Source organism: Diadema setosum, chromosome 21 (genome assembly GCF_964275005.1).
Source record: "Diadema setosum chromosome 21, eeDiaSeto1, whole genome shotgun sequence".
In the NCBI taxonomy this organism is placed as follows: Eukaryota; Metazoa; Echinodermata; class Echinoidea; order Diadematoida; family Diadematidae; genus Diadema; species Diadema setosum.
This window is the reverse complement of record NC_092705.1, coordinates 16,636,103-16,653,566: the sequence shown is the minus strand read 5'-3', so window position 1 is coordinate 16,653,566 and position 17,464 is coordinate 16,636,103. Positions and strand designations below refer to the sequence as shown.

At 39.6% G+C, this 17,464-nt stretch overlaps 1 protein-coding gene across 1 annotated transcript; it reads right to left on the bottom strand.

Moving 5' to 3' along the window:
* Positions 1–10,962: 10,962 nt before the first annotated feature.
* Positions 10,963–17,144, bottom strand: LOC140244585 (methylosome subunit pICln-like). Its single transcript, XM_072324208.1, has 4 exons — positions 16,963–17,144; positions 14,542–14,825; positions 12,592–12,684; positions 10,963–11,369 (listed from the first exon to the last, which is right to left on the bottom strand). The coding sequence occupies exons 1-4, from the start codon at positions 17,085–17,087 to the stop codon at positions 11,266–11,268; spliced, it is 606 nt and encodes a 201-aa protein (XP_072180309.1). The 5' UTR covers positions 17,088–17,144; the 3' UTR covers positions 10,963–11,265.
* Between the last annotated feature and the right edge of the window lie 320 nt (positions 17,145–17,464).

Sequence of the window (17,464 nt, the reverse complement as noted above, 5' to 3'; positions counted from 1 at the left end):
GTAGACTTGGCATGAACATTAATCCAAACAAACAGAACTTTGCAACAATGCCTGTGGATGGCAAATAGCTTTTGACATTTTGCTGTTAACCCATTTTTCCTGCAATTCTCAGAGAGCTTTCAATGCCCTTAAACAAGATTCTTTTGCAGGTCGATGGAGAAGAGATGGGTTAGTAATCTGTTTGTGCAGAAGCAGTCAAGCAGTACATGCATCCCCTTTGTACTGTCAACTACATGTGCCGTTGAACAATGAAAGTATTGATCGGTCAGGAGGTATGAATAAAGCGCTCACTGATGGGCTCAAAAACTCATTTGTTCTACACAAAGAAGGCACCTGAATGAGGTCAGTGAAAGCTAATCTGTACTGAGCTCAGCCTTGCTATGTACATCTTCATATGAGTTTTACATCGGTAGAAAGTGCGCATTTCATTGGAAAAGAGGGCAATTAATACTGCGATACACACGGTTTTCATACAGAAAGAAAACAGATATTGATTGAAGAAACTCTTATCTTTCTATCAAAGCTATTTTATTGGTCAGCATAACACAAACATGAATTTGGGCCACGAATGCAGGCAGTCTTGTCTATATTTTGGGAACCTGGTATACCAGGTTCCCGTATATCAGTAGACACCACAAGAAGGAACGGGTTAAATTGGCTCAGCTTTTGAGTGTGTTTTTATATGTGCATGTGTGTGTGTGTGTGTGTGTGTGTGTGTGTGTGAGAAAAAAAAAAGGAGAGAAAATAATTAGACTTGTCTACAGAGCTGGAAAACCAAATTCTAGGAGCCTATGAAATGTAAAACAATATATAATGTAATTTGTGGTACACAGGTCTGTGCAGAAGGCTTTGAATAGGAAGCTTGCTATTTGGGTGGGGTCAACCATTACCTTGAGAATTACATTAGACCATCTTCAGCAGTTAAATCAGATGCCTTTATGGTTGGTGGCTTGACAGAATTCACAGATGATAAATCAATCATATTGTTTCATACATTTACACACAAACAAACACACAAAAAGAGACCACAGCTGGACTGTAAAAAAGGTGTTTTATTATGGTCGAGTTTGTCAGTGTATGTCATGAGTAGATTGCATAATGAAGGAGTCGTTCAGAAATAAGACAAACATCTTTTCTCTCTGTGACTGACATCTCTCCAAGGTTCCATTATTGAAAAGTGTTAGTGTTATGCAGTAATTGCTAGGTATGTCTGTGTAGTATGTTTGCTACCAAAAACCAAATCCCACGCACTGTTCACGACTTCTTTCTCCATTTCCATTGCTTCACATTGTGTGTGTGTCTTGCTGAAACATGGTTTGTTAAAAGAGGAAACATTCCACTAGGTGTAGTGCAGGATGACCAGTGTATGTTTTGATCTGCTTCATTGTCAGTGTCAATCAAGTATGTCAGTGATAAAAAGATTGTGTGGAGTCCCCAAGGAAAGTCCCAGCTCTGTTTTTTGTTGTTGTCCTACTACAGTCTGGAGCCACTGGGAAACACTGGGACAATTCAGTGTATGTGTAATTATTCAGTATGAGTGCTCTATGTGCTTTCAGCTGGCAGTTTGTTAGATATCACAATTTGGTTTTCACCCGCAGTTCATTCGTGGAGATGTAATAAGCTCAGATTTCTTTCTGTAAACGTTCTTCATATCTTCCGTCAGATCTTTTTCACGAGCAATAATGATCTATCAATTCAGGTGATTTCTTTTATTTCATTTCCAGCATGGACATAGTGAGCTGTAGCTGCAAAGAAAAAGAAACAAGAGTATAGTTGATTATGCTGTGCCACACGAGTTCCATCCAGCCAGTAACTTAACTTTATGACTCCTGCGTCCACATGCATTTATCCAGTCTACATGTATCAATATTTTTCAGTAGAAGTGGTTACATTTAACTCACTTTGCAGTTAATGGAATACGGCAGCAATGAAATTTTTCTCCTTTTGTCCTGGCTATCAAGATCATGCACCAAAGTGAATTGGCAGTGCTTGTCAAAGTTATTCTCACAAAATTGTCAGGAGGGCCAGTTCTATTGTAAGTTATGAATAGAAAGGCTAGACTTATTTTGCTTGTGTGTTATTTGCATTGACAATCTCGAATGAGTTATTGAATGCTGGAACATGCCTATTTGTGTCAAATGCTGTACCTCAACAATGCCTTACAAATTAGGTACAATACTTAAATTGGGCTGACCTTGTCAGTACAATAATGATTCATCCCGTCTATATGTGGAAGGGCATATTCATACTGAGAATTCACATCAAATGGAATGTTTGTTCTTGTCGTTTTCCCTTTTTGATTGGACTGGGAGAGGGCTACACATGTCAGGAAATTTATGAAGTACAGATAGGTGCAAACTTCTTCAAAACTGGTCAAGTATTCAGTGTATGAGTGTCGGTAAGAAACATGGCATCGTGGGTACCTCAAAATGCTTGTTTTATGATAAGAGTATCATATGACACCTTCATTTGTTTCTAATGAAGAGAGACCAAAATTGAATTTTCGTTTATTTTGTTCTTTTGGACTCTGTAGGCAAGAGTCAAATTCCTGCAACCCTTCCAGGGGGGTGTTTCATAAAGCTGTTCGTAAAGTTACGAACGACTTAAGAACAACTGGCGATCAGTTCTTGTGCTGAATTATTGAAATTCTGATAAGTACAGTATAGCACATCAGAACGGGCAGATTCAATGGGAAGTAGCATATGACAACACAGTGCCAACACATAGGATTATGACAACACAAGTGAAAACTCAAAATGCTGGGATACTTTTGAATAATTACAACAGCTCCAAAGCCTGCTGGGATATGCATTTCTTGCACGATAGACAAAGTTAACTTTTCTTGTCTTGTCTCTATTTGACCCAAAAGGGCTGGCATTGTTTTGTGTGTACATTGTGTTTGTGCAGACCCTGCTGGAGTATTGTAACCTGCTTATTATTGTTCATGAGAAAATGTCACTTAAATGCGACGGACCACAGGTTTGTTTAATGGCAGATAAATCGTAATGTAGATGCTCTCTGTTGAGTACCCCATGCCAGCGCTCCTAAAAATTCAGGGATGACTGTACTTTGTTGACTCAGCCTTGTAAAGCACAATTTGTTGGTTGCATGGAATACTGGATTCCATTTTGTAAATTCCAAGTATACCGCTACATTGATTTTTCTTGCCCATATGGATATTGCTTTTTATGTTGTCACTGTGGACTTAGCAACTTGTGTGTTCGCATTGTCTTTTTTGTCATTTTTTGTTACCAATTTTTGGAAACTTCATGACAAGAGTTGCCTTAAGTCTCTCAATTGTATACTAATCACTATTACTTTTTATCTTATTCCTGTAATCTTTGTGTATTCTATCACCATAGTTTTGTCTTTTTTTACTTATTTATGTCATGTTAGTCTATTGTAAAAAGGAACTAGTGTGGAAAAGTAAGAAGATAAAAGGATAACTTTACACAGAAAAAGGAAAATGACAATGTATTTTCAGCCATCAGGAATCTTCAGCTTAGAATGGGGTAGCCCTTATTAGCAAGATGACTAGATCGTCCCAAAAAATATCTAAATTTTCTGGAGTTTTAATCTATTCTCTGTTGCTGGTTTATTACCAGAAAGCCTCTCCTCTAATGCCACATTGAGTCTGGAGTATCAAAACAGCCGGGTAATGTTACATCAGCAGCCAAAATTGATGGAGGTACTGGTGCATTGTAGATACATGCTGCTGCACCTGATGATTGATTGTGTGCAATGCAGTTATCAAAATGCAGGGAGCATACACAAAGTTTGATATCTCTAAGAAGAACCTTTCAGTCTGATGTATTATAGCAACCAAACTGGGGGTTCTGCCTTGCTTGAGTACACATGTAAGGGTGAACTCCGCACTCCCTCCAATGCAGTGTCGTACTGTATCAACATGGAAGAGTTAATAGGATGACCAGTCTTCACGCATTGACCTATGAGGTACAGTATGCCTTACCAGAATGTGTCACAGAATGCACAGGAAACAAATAGCAATATTAGCAGGAACAATTGTTCATGCTAGTTGGGCAGGACATCCGTACTGGTGGTGAGCATGGGTCTATGGTATCTTCAAAAATATAATTCTAGAGGGCTACTTTCATTCCTGCAGTTTGGCGAAGAGGTGTTGTGAACACCAACACTAGGGAGATTTGTGCCAGTTGCTTCTTGGCTGTCATCAACAAACTACATTGTATGTCTATTGTGACTCAAGGTGCGTTCACACTGCTTGTCAGTGTGTTCATACTGGACAGAGATTGGAATGGATATGATCGTGTGTGTCATACTTCTTAGTAAATATTTTCATACACTTGAACCATCTTTCAACGTGGTGAAATGGTTAAATGAATAAATTACAAAAAGGAAAGAGAAGGAAAATAGTCCTTATAGATTGGAGAGAAAAATAGATTTATCTACTGTAAACATTTTGATATTGTACCTGTGTGTGTGCATTTGTACAGATTGTAAGTTAGATCGAGTGTTTAGTTTATGACCAGTTATGTCTACAAACTATTTAGTCTGGATGGACTGTGTTAGGTAGCTAGATAGGTTTTTATTGAGAGTTCTATGACTGTTACTGTGGGTTGGTTTTTCTGGGATTTTTTTAAAAAGAAAGGAACACATGTTTTATGTAAATCAAATTGTAGGTTGAATGATTGACTGGACTATGAATAAAGTGCATGGTGATAAAAAACATCTTTGGTGATTCCTCTCTCTGTGTTCTCGCAGAAATAGAAAAAAAAAAGTCTTACAGTGTAACAAAATTATTGGAAATTGTGACGAGACGTCCACAAAATCCCATTTGAATGTAAACTCTAAATACACCATTGTATGTGTGCAAGTTGAGAGAGATAGAGTGAGTGAAGTCAGATAAAACTGTAACAGTTTCTTGCAATCAGAAATAAATTGAAATTTCTGCAAGTTGTGGGGAATTTGGAGGCTTTACAGATTTCATGCGACAGAATCAGTCTCGATCATGTATGCAAATTAGATAATAATAGTGATATCATGAGCTCACAAGTTTACCATTGGTTAGTACACATATGTACAAGAAGAACACATTCTTTTTCAACCATCTTGCAACAAGATCTCCCTCAAAAAGTCATCAACTACCCAAGGATCACAACTCATACGTTTGTGTCAAGAAAATTATGCATGTTCATGTATCAGCATAATCTTACTGTATTTTTCTTGAGTTTCATTAAAGGAATTTTTGTCATATGCATACAGGTACATGTACATGATGTGATGGAATCATAACTAATTTGCATATGTGATACATGAGGTTAATCATTTCAGTGCATTGTGATAATTTCGAAACTGCACAATCCTGTAACTTCGTTTACTTTTTTTTGGGGGGGGGGGGGGAGGGGAGGGGGGTTCCTGATGCTGTCTTGTTCAGTTTTAATCTATACAGTGCACTCCCGTGATAACGAAATTCTGTTAACAACGAAGCAAAAATTCAGATCACAACATTATCCACTCTTTGTTTTTTATTGTTTATATGTTGGTTATAACAAAATTTCGATATAACAAAATTTTTACATAACAAAATTTCTACATAACAAAGTTTCGGTATAGCGAAGAAAACTGCGGTCCAGAAGACTTCGATATAACGGGAGTGCACTGTATATGTACTGGTATCTAGGTCAAGGTTCCAAATGAGTGTTGGCAATGTCTAAATGATTGTGGCCCAATATAACCCAATTACAGGCAATTCAAGCGAACATCCACATTTACACTTGGAATTTTGAATTCTTTTTTCTTTACAAAAGATTTATTCATCACAACGAAAAGCAGAAGAATGTCAAAACTATACACAACACTGCTACTCTTGTAGTACCACATTACAAAAGTGTCTACATAATGTCAGACGTGTACATTTTCATTTTGTGTACAGTGAATGAATCACATTCTGGAGAAGCAGGTGGTGTAGGTCAAAGGTCAACTCACTGACACACTACATACTTAGCATTTATAGATGAGATATCAATAGTAGGGCTTCTTTCAAAGATGACAATTATTAAAGACTGAACATTAAACGTACAAAAGCCTGTCACACAGAAATTAATCATCTATATTTGCTGCAGAGGGACAAATAAGTTTGGTATAATTTTAAGCCCACTTCAAAGGTATGATTTCCAAGGTATGAAAAATTAAAGAAAACTTACATTTATTTTTTTGTATGCAATGAGACTTCTGTACGTGTCGTCAGTTTGAGGTATGGCAGGAAATCAGGTCAAAGGGAAACTGCCGAACTATGAATTACTGTGTTTGGTATTTATTATACATTGGCAATATATCACTTATGACTCATTACTATGCTACAATGTATTGTGATAAAGGTGCAGATAGTATTAAAGCCAAAACACAGTTCTAATATGCATGCAGAACTGTCGAATTTTGTTCCAAATTGTACACATATGCATAAGAAATGTCTGAAATAATGCTGTAAAAACACAATTTTAGTTGGGTAATAACGAAAATGCGAAATATTAGTCAACAGGGTTTGCCCTGAAGTCCACAATCTTGGAGCATACCCGAACATAATCGATATCGAAAATCAACAAATCGGGCTACATCACGGTATTCCTCGACCTTGTGTGCTAGAGTGAATTGCATGCAACTTCTTGGAAAAACTGATTGCTAGGTTATGATCAATCATCATGTAATGTTCTGCCTTCCTACAATGCTGAAAGGGAAGGGCTCTACTGGAAAAAAAATTGTGTACTACGATCGAAATTATTCTACACTTTTGATTTCAAAATACATGTACTCCAAAACAACTCATCATCCCGGCAAATCGCATCAGCCAGTTAAGTTTCTTGGTCGACCCTTTCGATGTATTGCAAGCAAAATTCCAAATGAGAACTATGTTTTGGCTTTAAAGCCAAGAAATGCACAATACAGAACAGTGATTTGGTTGGGGAAAAAAATAGAAGCCTCATAAAATTGACAGTTTGCACTCTGAACACTTCCTCCTAACAAGAGTCTTAAAAGTCTGAAAATCTGTTTTAAAAGAATTTTACATCAATATGAACCACATTTTGACAGTGTTTGGAAATAACCTAAATCTCCTGCAAATAATAGTGACCGCTCAAACTTATCTGCTTGTCAGTTTCTTGCTATTTCTGCAGTAGGTTTTTGGAACCTACGTATCTAGTGGATCAAATTTTCTAGGACACTGGAATATCTAAAAATACTGAATTTAGTAAACAGTGACATTTGGCAAATCTATCAGGCTTTTGGGGTGATACATAGGTCACATTTCAATTCATGTTTGGTTTTGTTGTATCAATTTTTCATATTCTTCAAATGGTCTCAACTACATTTCATGTACAAATATGTAACAAACCCTGAATGTTAGATCTGTCACATTCACACAATTTTGTTCAAATGCAATAATATGCTTTATTTCATGACTCTCTTTAAAAGGGAAACAAACAAGGGGGCCATATGGAACACACATCGACTTTGGCTGCTGAACAGCACAGTACATTCCATGTATGATGACTTATGTGGAAGAAAACAAAAGGAATGATTCCTTCAAAGGGTTTGAAATGTTTTTGTGAGAGGGTTATAAATCTGGAGGTGAAGTGGAAGGACTTACAACCTTCCCACCATGGCATTTCAAAGCCTGGAGACTATAACATACTGTTTATTTCTGAAATAAACACACACACAAAAAAAAAAAGATTATACACTGGTACATATAAGACCCAAGATGAAGTTAACGGACTTATCATCTCCATGACACTGTATGTCAAACCCCGAGTCTAGAACATTCATTTCATTCTCGACAACGAAGGTCATTATTTCTTGCATTACATGGGTTAGCCAAAGTACTCTAAAGGTAAGGCATGCCTTCCACTTGAATATTCTGTAGTGGTCATAGCATTTTTTGAAAGCCAACAGATATGCAAGCATGCAGTTTCAGTGCCCTTGCACCCATGTGCGTACGGTGCATGCCGACACCCGCATAGCCAATCTTCACTGCACACTGCTTCCGTAAATTATGATCTGTATGGATTACAAATTATCAGACACTCACACTTAAGCATTTTACAAGACAAATAAAGGAAAATATTGTAACCAATGAAGAATTGGTAGATTAGTGTATTAGTAAGAAAACGGTGAAAATTAGTCAAATATTGAAAGTTCCGTGATAGATTACATAATCGATCGATTGTTTTAGCAATCGATCATGAATCGATCAGTTTCAGGGAAACTAATGATTATGGATTGTTTTGATAGAAATTTAAGAGGGGTAATAATTGTTGGAGATGCAATTATGTTCAGTAATAATCTTTCATACAATTATTGCTTCGTTATCTAATCATTTTCGCATGATGAGGAGGGTTAATAAGCGTTAGTATTTGAAGAAAAGGTCAGTAAGTAAAAGGCGTAACTGTTTCGGAAATATAGCGGTCAGAGAATAAGAAGAGGTCGAATTTGTATCGAAACAGCTGGGTGGGCCCGGGTACGGGCCAATGTGTGCATGATTAGTGTTGTTGAGTGTTAATAAAGCGTTGATTGAAGTGGACACTACTGCCTGGACCATTTCCTTTGAAGTCTGCTGCAGCATAACATAAGTATCGGTGAGTAGTGCAATGCAATTACGGTGCTGCTTAAATAATATGCGAGTGAACTGGTGGTATCTAACATTGGTATCTGCGATTGGATGAGCTGCACTGGTATTGGTATCTGCGATTGGATGAGCTGCTCTGGTACTGGTATCTTCGTTGGATGAATTGTGACTGGTAGTATTCTGGTATAGTAAGCAAGTAATGGGAATAGACTGGTAGTAAGTAACCCAGCAACATGGTACATTTCAACGCCGTTCTCCACGCCTTGTTGTATATTTCAACCAAACGGACCCCAGCCTAGCTCGGACCATCCTGACCCTTCTCCAGCTAGTTGCCGGGGGCCGGATGGCACACAGCGTATAACAACATATACACTAGCGACAGAAGGAGAGAGGGCTACAATATATATCCTACTGATTTTTCTGAAAATATTACTGTTCCTTTGTTTATACCTCTCTCAAATAAAGTTTGAAGGGGTTACAGTACCAGGCATACAAGCAGGAGTCAGTGTGTGATGGGCAGTTGGTCTCTTGCAAATGTTGTGGATCAAACTACTTCTACAGTTTTCAAGCAATTCAAAGGAAATTTGGCACACAGGTTGAGCTCAATGTAAAGTTGTGCAAGACACATTTTGCTATAGTAGTGGAAAGTGTGTTGCTATGGTAACAGCACACTATAGCATTAAAACATCATGTATAAGGATTATGGATCTACTACAGTTTTTCAGCTATTCACAAGAAACTTGACACACATGAAAGATGTGATGTAAAGTTGTACAAGACAAATTTTGAATATCAAGCGTACGTATTCGAAAGTGCATTGCCATGGTAACAGTGCATTATATGGCCTCAAAATAAAGAAAATGCCTTGCAGATTAAAATTCTTCTCAAGTTTTCACACAGTGAAAAAGAAATTTGACTCACATGATGACTGATATCAAAGGTGTGCAGGACAAAATCTTTAACCCTAAAAAGACTGGGCTATTTTGATGCCTCACAGGACTTGGGGGGGGGGGGGGGGGCTCATTGGGTCATTGGCTCATTGGGCCCCCCCCCCCCCCCAAGATCTCGGCCGTTGACCGCGTGATCGCAAGGAAAATTGGCACGCGCGTCATCCACAAGGTTATCTATAAAACTGAATAGGTAATGATTTCACAATTATTCAAATTTATTTTTAATAAATTAATTATGCTAATTTATGCATAAAACACAAAAATTAAAGGTCCAAAACTGCTAATTTTTGGTCAAGGTACTCTTTGTAGGATTCTTATTGAATGTACATTTTAAAAAAAACGGCAGTATCATTTTTTTTCTTATGTATCTTATTGTTTTTAAAATTTCTTACGTATTTCTTTCTTTTAGACTTTTTGTTTTTTATTGTTTTTTTTCAATGGAAATCATCGGCGACATTATTCTGATCATAAACAACATGAAATTAATTGATTTTGATCTGTAAAAGTAAAAATAATAATACATTTGGTCAGAAACAGAATTTGCATTGGATTTGTACATGAATCACGTTTTTGAGCAATTTCGGGTCTGACATGCACATACAAAATATTGCGTAATTTCAGAACCGCGTACCCGGGCGTCGCGAATTTGGTCTCAAAAGTTGCGCAAGACTTAAAAGAAAAAAGTCATACAACGTCGCGGCGCAAGACTTTTACATTACAGATTTATCACAAAAAATGTCGAGGGGGGCCTAAACCCCCCCCCCCCAGTCTTTTTAGGGTTAAGAGCAGGGGAAGTGCCTTGCAGTGGTAACGGTGCATTACGGCCCCAAAATCTGAAAAAAAAGTCTTGTAGATGGAAATTCTCCCGTTCTTGAGTGGTCCAAATCAAATTTGGTGCACTTGCTGAATTTGATGCAAAGTTAGTGCAGGACAAGTTTGTAAGAGTAGCAAAAAGTGCATCATCATGGTATCAAACAGTGCATTATGGCCAACAAACCAGGAAAAAGTCTTGCAGATTGAAATTCTACTCCAGTTTGTAAGCCATTCAGAAGAAATTTGGCACACATGGTGACAGTAATGTAAAGTTGTGCAAGATATATTTTTGAAGAGTAGCAAAAAGTATGTTGCCATGGCAACAGCACATTATTTACTGTATATAATTCTCTGCTTGCTACCAGAAGTGAAGTGATATGGTGGGGGTATTAATAATCCTTTGGGTAAGTTCAGTGATATCTCTAATTTGCCGTCCCATGTTGTTTGTTTACACAAAAATGTTCTCCCATGGGAGTTCACCTCAGAATGTTCTGCTCGTGGGAGAACATGTACCATGTGGCCATGTTTATCAAAATGCCAACTGGCATACGACTAACCAATGTACGAATATGTAAGGATATGCTAAGAGGTCACCTTACGAATTCAGGAGAACATGTTCATAAAACTCTCTGGAAGAAAGAGTGAAACATCAGGGCAGAGTCAGATTAAACAGAGGGCAAAATAAGGTGTTCTCCTCTCTGCATGTTTTCTGTTTCCATGACAGAATATCTGCCCTTGGTCTCAGGGCCTCCTTCACCCTTGACACCGTGACCTTTCAAAGTACAGGTATCTGCTCAGATTCATGTCATGAAATATTTCAAATGACCCCGACCAAGATGGCACCATTAGTTCACAGCGGGCGATGGTAAGAGATGTGTTGTAGTTTCACACCACAAGCGAGCGTCAGTGCTCTGGGTCCATTTCCGCATCGTCAAACTGTCCAGTATCCATGGCATCGTCTTCGCCACCATCACCATCGTGTGCATATCCATCATCACCACCTTCATCTGTGCAATATGATAATGAAAAAGTTACCATCATGCATCTCAGGAAAATAGAAAGACAAAAACCATAAAACCATAAAACTGTCCAGAACAGACTGATCCCACAAGTCGGTCATAAAAGTAATTAAAGGCAAGAAAGAAAAATGTAACATTCATTCACACTAAAAACTGAGTAAAAACAAAAACAAATATCTAAAAGCCATGTAGTCTCTAAGTCTTGTAAATGCATGAGACGTTCATCATGTGCATGGCCTTCACTTGATGTCACATCGGGGGGCAATGTTTGCCTCAGCAAGATGGTATCATTACACACAAACTATTTGCTTGGCTGGGCTCATTGATGCTTGAACTTGTGACTTCCTCTGTACAGGGGGGTGTTTCATCAACGAGTTCGTCGGAGGTTTTCACCGACAAATTTGCTATCAGCCAATCAGACGCAAGGATTTCAGTAGCTTTTAACAGTTGTCAGTGTAAATCACTGACAAAAAGTTTCATGAAATGGTCCCCAGGACTGTCAACATCCATGCACCATAAAACAGGGAGGTTTTGGTGAAGAGTAATCACACAAATACTTCTGTACTTGTGTGTTACATGCATCTCAATAGGCAAAATATTACTCTTAAACAGTCAAACCTGTCTTTAAATAAGCAGCCACCTGTCTATAGTGACCATCTGCTTATAGTGGCCACTGAATAATTCCCCTAACGCAGTCGGCAGCCACAAAAATTTAGCTGAAGGGTTAAATCAGCCATGAATACTTAGCTTAAATTACTTTCATTGTGTGAATTCTACCGAGTCTTATCAAAAGAACAGAAGAAGGCTAAAAGAAAATTTAAACATGAAGTTGTAACTGTAAAAAACAAAAAAACAAAAACCAACACAACATATAGCTGCTCATGCAAACTTATTTGCTGTTTTTAAGAATAACATGCAGTATTTTTAATATGCTATTATATAATACAAGGGTTAAAATTCAAAATGAACATCAACCTGTCTATAGTGGCCACTCTTGTGGTTTCCCTTGGGTGGCTGCTATAGACAGGTTTGACTGTATATGGGAAGCTTTTATAATCTCTTGTCAGGACATGACGACACTGTTAGATTTCCAGGGAGCCCCCTACATCATCAGGGAAACTTGGCAGCTACATGTATAACCATGTGTGTGTCTGAGGGAGGTATGCTGCAGATGACTTAGCCAACTCAGACTGGAGAGTTTCTTACTCACCTCCCTGATCGTATGGATCGGAGCCATCAGAGCCATCATCTGGGTCTGGATGCAAGGCCTGGCACTGTGACAGCGCATCAAACATCTCTCGTACTGTGGAAGAAAGTCAGCATCAAGAATGCAGACTGTTCATATACAAGGGTACACTACATGTATACGTACAATAGTGTAAATGTGTGTCCACCTGCTATCATACATTTCATATACAGATAGTGAGATATCAGAGAATTAAACTTTAAACAACTATGCATCCCATTAACAATGAAAGAGATAGACTTCAAGGTTGGAATAAATACTGAATTGAACTTTCTGACATACTCTTATTTAAATTATTACATTAAAAAAATGAATACCAATGTCATCCCCTTACAGAGAACAACCTACATATTGGTGATTTCAGGTTCTGTGCTAGTGTTGGTGTTGGTGCTAAGGTGATGTCTCCCCAACAGCAATGGTCGGATTTACATGTGTGCAGGAAGGAGGATAGAAAACAAAGATTGGCCAAAAATCTGGCTTTGGCACCCAGATGACATGACAGTATCAAAAGAGGGACATCATTTCATTTTTCTTTTATTTACATTTATTTAGAATTTGTGCCTCTGAAATTGCTTAGCTGAAGACATTATCAGCATTTTCTTTATTTTCCATTACTGTAATATCTACAGCAATTAGCTAGCACCAGCAATAGCAGATTTGTTTGTGTGTCTCTTTGTGGGAACACTATAATCATTTTCCAAATACATTTCCCATTTTCTTCTTCATCAATGTGGCATTGTACTTTGTATATACATTCCCATTAATGTATAATGAATATGATTATTTTTTACAAAATCCGGTTACAATGAAGTAAAAATTCAGGCCACAACAGTACCATTCTCATAACTTCTATGTTTTTTTATTGTTTATTTGTTCAGATTAAATAACGAAATGCCAATATGACAAAAGAAAATTGCCGGTCCCAAGAACTTTGTCATAATGGGAGTCCACTGTGTGAAAAATATGACATAAACACTGTATATACTGTCAGTTGATTTTGCATAAGGATATGCATTATGCAATTTGTCCTTTACACATTTACATGGTGTACACACAGTATACAGTAAGCATTGCAGCGACTTCCTAAGACGGAGTTCATATACTCTACAATATACACACATAACAGGCTACTGCAACTACTGCCATGATTTTTCTTGTACCAAAGGCACTTCCCAAAGTTTTTTTTTACTTTCTGTGATGAAAGATAGTCTGTCGTATTCATGAAACTTAATATAATATATAAACATATATAACTGCATATAAACACCAGACCAGAGATGCATACAGTTGTATAAAAGTTTTTTTTTTTTTTTTCATTTTCATCTATTTATATAGACATCATACATGTATACTTATCTGTGTCAACCGTATCTGATATCTTATCAGTTATAATCATTAAGTTTGATTTGGGTTATCTTGGTGGCTACTGCATTCTTCCCGAGCACATAGTGCTTGGAATATATTGTATCGGCATACTCGTGAAATAGGCCCCACCACTGCGTGTCCGTACTAATACTACAGCAGCTCGACTGTTTATACTTGTGAATTTAGCCCCACTGTGTGCCGTTCATTGGTAGATAAGCACGGCGGTGGGGCTTTCTTCCATGTGAATGCGGCTCCACCAAACGGGGTTTACGCTATCTTATGACACAGCAGTGGGGCCGATTTCCATAGCATAGCATCTTTCGTCCTCCCTTTCTCCCGGTTTTTGCTTTGGTCTTCACCTTTTTTTTCTTGGAAGGACTCCCTAATGTCCTTCGACTAATCTAACGGCTGATTTAACCATAAATACAACCCTTAACTAACCCTAAACCCTAACCCTAAACTAACCTTGCTTGCTAACGCACAGGTACACGCGCACTGCAGTGGGGCCGATTTCACAATTTCGCCACTGTATCATTTATTCATACTTACATGAAGACTTGTCCTGTGGGACGAACCGAATCTCTCTGACCTCCGTGCCCTCTTCCTCCTCAAAGCCAGTGTCGTCATCGCTGCCTTCACTGTTCTGAACGGGAGCATCGCCACCAGCACTCTGTGCTGCCACATCCCGCAGCTCACTCATGATGTCCGAGTCTATCATGAGATAGAGGCATTCGTGAGGGAAGGCGGAGAGGTCCTTGGAAACAGCATGCACAGTGATGGCAGGGTATGGAACGTTGAATCCTTTTCCCTCTGCATTGATCCAGGCTACATGGCTAGATGGTTTTAAAGGGAAATTTGTTTGGCAGTAAGACTAGATAATAATGTGATTAATAGAGTAAACTTCTAATTCAATGTAAATTCGTACGGTCTTAAAAACCTACCAAGGTAACCTGCATCATTGCACCAAGCCCAAGGTTTACCCGGCACCCTCCAATAAAAGCATAGATGATTAGAGTACATTTGCCATTTGGGCTGGGTGGCTTGCTTTACCTGGCTACTTTGAGTACTTGTACACAATTTCCCGGTTTACCCTCGTCAATCGTCCTCAGTCCATTTGTCTCCGAGTGCGTTATTTTGCTCCCCCCCCCCCCCCCCAATACACATGCACAGCCCTGTCGAGTCGCTGTATGGTGTAACTATATAATAGTAATAAGCATTGTGTCTGGTCGGGCTGCCAATGCCCTGGTCACTATTCACTTTGTTTACTTTGGAGCTACGCCCCTCAGCTCTGGTGCATAGGTGTAGTCTAAGCTAGTAAATTTATTGACCGAAAGATTGGTCTGTATCTGGTCGGTGGGGATATGTTCCACGGCCGCGGAGACTGCCTCTGCTCTGGCTTCACATAACGTCAAAAAAATAAAAGACTCCTCCGGACAGACGGATCTTTCTGTCTAGAATTAGTAAATTTAATATTCACTTGGGCAAGCAAGACTTTTTTTTTTTTTAAAGTTGTGTCACTGACGCACTGACGCCCTGCCTCCCCCCCTCCCCCCTCCCCCCCCCCCCCCCCCCCGACTTGGCCTTGGCCATTGTTGGCATGCCATTGCTATTGCCACCAAGCACCACATGCACAGACAACTAAACAAGTTAGACCTCTAGGCTTCCTACACCATGTAGACAGTGTCTATCTGATGTTAGCCCGACCAGACGCTGTTAATACGCTGTGCGACTACGTACGTACAGCGACTGGGCCTGGGCTGTGTATAGTTCAGTTCGGGAAACCCACTCACAAGGGGGGCCCCTCCTTATAAGTAACCCGTCCCCCTTATAAGTAACCCCGTCCCCCTTATAAGTAACCCCCGGGGCACCCCTTATAAGGAGTCTCCACGCTTTTTTGCAATGCAACGCGAAAATGAAAGGACTGCGGCAATTCGCTTGATTATGTATATAAAGCTTCACAAGTTTCCTAGTTACTCACGAAATTTCAGCAAAATCGGTTTGAGGCATCATATCTAAAATCATGGATTTAAATGCGATGTCAAACGACCCATGCGAATGCTGAAATGCGAGCGATTACTGGCGTGAGTGTCGCCAGGCGCGGCGGCGCGGCAATGTTTGAGTGCAGACGTGGCGACTGACCTCCGTACTCAGTCGCCACGTCTGCACTCAAACATTGCCGCTCCGCCGCGCCTGGCGACACTCACGCCAGTAATCGCTCGCATTTCAGCATTCGCATGGGTCGTTTGACATCGCATTTAAATCCATGATTTTAGATATGATGCCTCAAACCGATTATGCTGAAATTTCGTGAGTAACTAGGAAACTTGTGAAGCTTTATATACATAATCAAGCGAATTGCCGCAGTCCTTTCATTTTCGCGTTGCATTGCAAAAAAGCGTGGAGACTCCTTATAAGGGGTGCCCCGGGGGTTACTTATAAGGGGGACGGGGTTACTTATAAGGGGGACGGGTTACTTATAAGGAGGGGCCCCCCTTGTGAGTGGGTTTCCCGAACTGAGTTAATCTGATGTATGAAGAGTCTCGTGTCCGTTGCGTTATTAACCACATAGCTAACAATGCAACATCAGAGACTCCAACTCTCCCGTTTTCGACGGGAGATCTCCCGCCGAAAGCCCATTTTTGCAAAATCTCCCGTTCTCCCGCTTGAGATTTGATTTCTCCCGCCCTGGCTCTGCGTCTCCCGGTGGAAAGGATTTCTTACTTATTGCTATCATATGCTGAAAAAATAAGCCCTAGATAGCACCAGAGAACATCTAGAACCCTAACGTTAGGTGGGGCCTAGGAACTTCGCGCTTCGCATACATCAACTTGGAGTCTCCCGTTTGCTAGGGGTTTCGGACGGGAGAATCTCCAGATCAGAAGGTGCTTGGGGTTGGAGTCTCTGCAACATTTCATTTGGCAGAGGAGTGTCAAGAAAAGATGAAAAAGAAGAACACTGGGGATAATCTACCTTTCAGCTATGAAAAGAGTGCCTTGCGCCAAGTCTTGCTTCTCAACAAACGCCGAAGTTCCCGCACCTTGCCATACTACTGGTCCGATTGGAGGTTGTACTGGATTGATGAAACCCATATTCATAATCCGGTTCGAGTAGTGACAAACGTTTTGCAGCCTGTCGTGTTGTGGAGGGAGAATGCCGGGGCTATACAGCTGGACAAACAGAAAATGTAGTTTCTATAACTCTTAGTAGAAATACCTGTGTAACCAATGGTAACGTTACACAATATAAAGCACTTTTGACTGAGCATGCAGTGTAGCGTTACCACACTTTTTGAACACACCGCTACAGTCCCATCACGCTATGATGCTACGGCGCGCTGCGGTACTGTGCCGGTAAATCAGTACGGCCAGACCAGACGCAGTCGCAACGATGCAACCGTACCAATCGTTGCATGTGTCTAGCTGCTGCTGATCGTGAGCTGACGGCATGATACTGTATGGTGTCTTTGAATACA